The sequence below is a fragment of the Tenrec ecaudatus genome, chromosome 5, assembly GCF_050624435.1.
Source record: "Tenrec ecaudatus isolate mTenEca1 chromosome 5, mTenEca1.hap1, whole genome shotgun sequence".
Classification (NCBI taxonomy): Eukaryota; Metazoa; Chordata; class Mammalia; order Afrosoricida; family Tenrecidae; genus Tenrec; species Tenrec ecaudatus.
In genome coordinates this window covers 82700385-82706642 of record NC_134534.1, presented here as the reverse complement: position 1 = coordinate 82706642, position 6258 = coordinate 82700385, and the positions used below count along the sequence as shown (strand labels likewise).

Sequence of the window (6258 nt, the reverse complement as noted above, 5' to 3'; positions counted from 1 at the left end):
GTCGCCAAATTGGAGCTAGAGCCCAGCGCTCTCCCGGTGTCGCCCAGCCCTTCCTGGCACTCAGGACCTAGCGGCCGCCGGCTGTCGGAGGTCGGGTGTCCAGCGCAGAGTGTGACCGCTCCAGATTCGTTACTGTCCCTAGAATAGCCAGGGTGGAAACAGGGCTGCGCTCGAGGCAAGGCCACGTTCAAACCAGAAGCGCCTGCCGCGGCCAGCTGGCCGCACGGGAGCGGGGCGCGAGGCCCGCCGCCGAAGGGCAGGCAGGTCACCGGCGGGCGCGCGGCCAATCGCGGCCGGGGGCGCCGCGGGGCTCTGTGACGCGCGCGGGGCGAGCCCGGCGGCGGCGGCGGCGCGCGGCGGCGGGCGCGCGCGAGAGAGCCGGCGGCCCTCGGTGCGCCGCAGTGGCGCGCACGCGCGTGGACGCGCGCCCGGCGGGGCGGGGCGGGCCCGCACTCGGCGCTCACACGCCCGCGGCCGCGGCCCGGCGCCGAGCTCCCTTCCGCTTCCGACGCAGAGCGGTGGAGCGGGTGCATGTGCGGCAATAACATGTCTGCCCAGCTGCCCGCCATAGTGCCCGCCGCCCGGAAGGCCACCGCCGCGGTGAGTGGCGGCGGAGGCGCGGCGGCCGGGCGGCGGCCCGAGGCTGGAACGCCCCTCTCGCTCGGTGGGCGCGCGGCCCGGGCCTGGGGGGGGCGCGGGAGCCCCCCGGCTGGGGGTCGGGGGCCCGGCCGCCGCGCGAGGGACCGGGGGCCAGCGGGCGGGCGTGCGCTGCGAGTGCGTGTCTGCCCTGCCCGTCGCTCAGGGCCGCGGCGGGCCGCGGGAGCGCCCCTTTCTGGCGCGCAGTTAAAGAGGGGCGAAGAGCTGGTGTGAGGGGGAGCGGGTTTTTGTTTGAGTCTCAAACTTACAGGCTCCCCAAAGGTTCCTGTTTCTAAGGGGAAAGAAAGTCGCCATGGGAAACTTAGTACTTTGTTTAACTCGACACAGACTTTTTCCCCTCAAGAGCTTGATGCTTTGCGCTTACAACTGGGACTTTTTAAGTCGCCAGAGCCCCAAATTAATTAATCCTAGGCACCCCAGAGAGAAGGAAGTCATGTGGGAGTATGCTGGTCGTTTTAAGAGGCCTGTAGCCACGATCAGCTGGTGAGTTTGGCTCAGGAGCCATGTTGAGCCGGGTTAAAGGTTAGCCTGCTAACCAGAGGTTGGAGATTGAAGTCCACCGGCACGCGCCTGGACAGGGAGGGACGACAGTGGGACAGATTTGTCCATCTGTGTCCGCAGAGATTACATACAGCCTTCGCAACCGCAGGAGAACTCTCCTGGTCTTTGTGTCACTGTGACGTGTGTGTGTGTGTGTGTGTGTGTGTGTGACACTTCTAGAAGTAAACTGGGAGCCCTGCGGATGTGGTGGTTAAGCGTTGGGCTACTAACTGCAAGGTCAGCGGGTTGAAACCACTCGCTTCTCTGAGGAAGGAAGAGGTGACTTGGAAACTCACAGGGGCAGTTCTACCTGACTGAGTCAGCATCAACTCAATGGCACTGAGCTTGTTGGTCTTTGGAGAGGTTAACTAACTTGTTGAAATAGTCCATCATTTTGGAGTAGATTTCAAGAGCCCTCATTTTGTTTTACTTGTTACCCCTAAGCTACAGTGTAGAATGTTTTTATGTATGACATGCATGCTCATGGTTTTTCTGCTTCTTTCTGCCCTAGGTTATTTTCCTCCATGGATTGGGAGACACCGGGTAGGTACCATTATTAGAATAATTAAATGGGGACGTACAACCTTACGTAGGTGATTAAAAATTTATTTATTAAAAATCTCTGGTTGTATTTTAGAAACTGTGCTAGAATTACTTTTGTGTTTTGTTGACTATGCACAGAAGTATGTTATTTTCTTATTCTCTTGTCCTGAATTAAAGAAGTTTGAAGGTTTAGTATATTATGAGATCAGAGGTACCATATTGCTAGTAATGAGAATTTCAGAACATTTAATTGTGCTTCTGAAAAACCTCTACATAGGCCAAGAGGCAGTCATTCTAAAGAACTGGGGGATACTACCTGGTTAAAATCAGGAGAGATATGCGGCAGTCAGGGTTGTGGTGTTTCATTGTACTTATTAAATAGATATGCTGAACAAGTAATTTAAGAAGTTAGACTTGAATCCTACATCAGGATGGAAAGTTAGAGGACTTGAACCATTTACTGATAAAGAGCAAAGACTACAACTTTTAATAGGATTATATCTCAACCAAAAGAAAGTGAAAATCTCATAAGTGGACCAATAACTGGCATCATGATAAACAGAGAATACGAGGGATACCGCCCCCCCCTAAAAAAACAACAACCCAGAATTGCAGTAGACAGAGCAAAGCTTTCATAGTATGTATTTTTCCTGCTAGGTGAGAGCATTGACCAACTCGCTCTCAGTGCACCCAGTGACTTTGCCTAGGAAGGTTCTCTCTTGTCATGGTGAATTTTTTTGTAAAAGCGGCTTTACTCGAACCTCGATTTTTATGATGGTGGGCCTGGGAAATTTTGTTTCCTGCTCAGGAAAATGCTGTAGAAACTGTTGTGATATTTAACACACTTACAAGGACAGCGCTGTGGGAAAAACTCGAGTACAGGTGGTTTTCTTGTTGCAAAAAAGGTGAACTGTTGATTGATGCCAAACCTCATTCTAGACATCTGCCAGCTTCCTGAATAGAAAATGTCTGCTCGTAGTGTATGTGGCGTTTGTTCCACCAGGTCAGAATGTTAATCAAACTTTCTATTTAAAGGTTCTGAAAAGATTGCATAACTGTGCAACAAAAAATATCTGATTTGTGGCAACTGGGGGACAGGTTTGTCACCCATGACAGTGCACCTGCTAGAGCAGCCATCTCAATGTGCCAGTTTTGGAGGGGAAACAACAACAACAATGTGGCTTTCTTGCCACACATACCTGAATGCATTCCGTGCAACTTCTTTTTGTTTCCATGAATGGAGAGGGACATGAAAGGACAGCGGTTTGACAACCTAGAAGCAAAGAAAAAACGAGGGAGGTGCTATCAGCCATCCAAACAGATTAGTTTGAAAAATGTTTTCAGGATGGAGTTGCAGATTTGACAGGTGTATTAAGTGTAATGGAGAGTACTTTGAAGCTGATAAAGCTGTTTTGTAAAAAAATTTTAATACATAGCTTGGGGGGGGGGAAAGTTCCGGGTTTTTTGTGGGAACCTCCTTGTATATTGGAAGTTATCAAACAATTTGTTTTTGTTGGATCCACACCAATTCCCCTGGAAGCAGCTGTCAGGAAATCAAATGATGTATTGCATCCGTCAGATCTGCCAAAGACCTCTTTAAAGTATTGAAAAGGACAAATCTAAGGTGCACCTGACCTAAGCCATGGTATTTTCAGGCAGGCATCAGACAGACCTTCAGGCTCCATCCTTCTTTGCCTAATCTGACACCAAGTCTTCCGCCCATGCCACTGTACATCTATGCTGGGCTCGATAATTTGTTGAAATGCCCACACAAAACTGACAAGACAGTACTCACAATTAAGGCGGTACATTAGGAGAGTCCATAGGTTACCACAAACCAGCAGCAAATAAGTATATGGTCATTGCCTCTCTCTGATCCTCAGTTTCTCATTCACATGGTCCTTTAGCCTTTGCCTCCATGGGCCATGAAGGCAGCCTGCCTATCACTCTGTCCATAGTTCCATAGTCTCAGACCAGATGAGGACAAGGTACCTCTTAGATAGTGTCAGGGGTGCTCCTTTGAGTCTCTGCCATAATTCTGATGGCTCTGTGCTCTGTGGCCTCCACCACTTCAGACAGATCTTGAAAATACTCTTCCAAGGTCCTCAGGGTTTCTGGACTTACATTATAGACACGGAAAATTGACCAGTCCCCTCTCAGTGTTCCACCAGCCCTATTTGCATAATCTCACCCAATCATTTGGCACGAGTTACAGAAACTTGGATAGAAGAGCCATATTAAGAACTTTTACTCCACCACATATATATGCTACAAAAAGCCATAAGAACATTAAAATCCAGCAGTATAGAGCTCTTTTATACAGGGAAAATAATAGCCAAGGCTTTGCTATGTTACGGATAAGTCCAAAATTAACATACAAAACTTTAAGTTTATTTGCTTGTTTCTCTAAATGACTATTGCCTTAAATCGTTACCCCTTGGTGAACTTTGTAACTCTGTGAAAGTAAAAGAGAATAAAACCATTTGCATTAGCTTCTCACAGTAAGTCAGCGTCTATCATAATGTGTTGAGACCTGTCATTGGACCTATTCAGTTTTAGTCTCTAATGGAAGTGAAGGTTGCTTTTCTGTGTGCATTCCAGAAGCTATAATTAGTTGAAATAAATATGGAGTGTTTAGGGCTCATTTAGTTTTCCTGGAGGTTATTAGCAGAAATCCTGAAACAGAATCCATAGTAATGAGATTCTCAGGAACTTGAAAAGGCATGCACAAAGTGGACATCAGCAGTACCGGGGAGAGGATACTTTATACCGTGACTCTACTGTTACCTTTTGCAGGAATGCCATATGGGTTTCACATTTCAAAGCTGCTTGGAGTAGAGTGTCAAGGATCTTAAGTATGGCTCTGGCAGAGTGCCTTCGTTGCTTAGTAATGTTTGGATGAGCCCAGGATCTGGGAGAGGCGGCTCATATCACGTATTTCTCGTTCCTGGAGAGTGTTGCTTATTATTGTTCACACTGAAATGCCAGTATATTAGTTACAAAATTACCTACACATGTATTGTGAAATATTCTTTCAAATCCTACGGGAACTTTTACCTAGAAAACAGACTATTAACACCAAAAAGATAAATATACTGAATAGGTGGTAATATGCTGACATGTTCAGCATGCATGCATAGAAGGCAACAGAAAATTCTTTTTGTAGCAAATTTAACTGATAGAAAATGTCATTTGATTACTGCTGCTTCCATTGGCATTAGTTGTGGATCCAATCAAAACGAAATCCTTGACAACTTCCACTATTTGTTAATCATGATGTGTGATGTGGTTGTGAGGATTTTTGTTCATGTTGAGTTTAATTCATAACTCAAAACACTGCCCTCGAGTCTATTCTGACTTGTGGCAACCATGTAGAACAGGGTAAAAGTGACCATGGGTTTATGATACTAATTCTTTATGGGAGGAGAAAGCCTCATCGTTTCCTCCCACAGAGTAACTGGTTGGTGGTTTTGAACCAATAACCTCATGGTTAGCAGCCCAACTTGTAACCTATTATTGCCACAAAGGCTCAATTCATACTTACGAATGTAATAGTTGAGCATCAATAGGTGTTTCCAGCCCTCTTTCAGTAAGCAAGGTTGACTTATCTGTATACTTCAGCTTGTTAATAACTCTTCCTCCCATCGTGATGCTGCATTCTGTTCATGGAGTCCCAGTGGTTCTCAACCTTGCTAATGCCCCCGACTAGTACAGGTCCTCATTTTGTGGTGACACCCCCCAACCATAAAATTATTTTTGTTGGTACTTTATAACTGTAATTTTGCTACTGTTATGAATCGGGTGACCCCTGTGAAAGGGTCATTGACCCACAGATTGAGAACCACCGATAGTCCACTGTGTCAGATTATTTGCTCAGCATATATTATTTTAAGTCATTTTATTGGGGGCTCATACAACCAGCATAAGAATGGTGAAAGGATTCAACCCAGATGCATACCTTTCCTGATTTACTACCATTTTTATTGAGAAAAAGGTGTTTGCAATGAAGAAGTCACTGGTCTTGCAAAATTCTATAATTCAACTTCCAGCTTCATTTCTAAACCAAGGCCATATTTTCTGGCTCCTTTTTGTTTCCAACTTTGGATTTTCCAATTCTCCAGTAATTACCAGTGCATCTTGATTGCATGTTTAATCAATTGCAGATGGAAAAAGGTAGTAGATTTCTGCAGCTCATCACTAGCTTTAGTGGTTTGTACATGTGTTTGAATAGTAGTATTAACTGAACTTCTTTCTAAGTATTGCTATTATTCTGTCAAGGACAGGATACTTCAAGATAAGTATCTTGTACTTCAAGATAGGTCTTGAAATGTTTTTTGGTGTTTTCCAAGGTGAATGCGATACTGTCTATTGCTCTTTGATTTGTCGTTCCAGGTGTAGCGGGCCATAATTGTGTGATTCAAAATGGCCGCTACTAGTTCATTTCAGCTTACCTAGGATGTGGATCTTTATTCCATTTCTTTTTTGGCAATGTCCAGTTTTCCTAGATTTCATAATTTG

At 46.0% G+C, this 6258-nt stretch overlaps 1 protein-coding gene across 1 annotated transcript in view; it reads left to right on the top strand.

Moving 5' to 3' along the window:
• The first annotated feature begins 450 nt into the window (after positions 1 to 450).
• Positions 451 to 6258, top strand: part of LYPLA1 (lysophospholipase 1) — a 28865-nt gene continuing 23057 nt past the window's right edge. Inside the window, exons 1-2 of the mRNA XM_075549671.1 lie at positions 451 to 600; positions 1709 to 1740. Coding sequence (XP_075405786.1) covers positions 532 to 600; positions 1709 to 1740 — 101 coding nt within the window. The 5' untranslated portion in view covers positions 451 to 531. The remainder of the gene's footprint in view (positions 601 to 1708; positions 1741 to 6258) is intronic.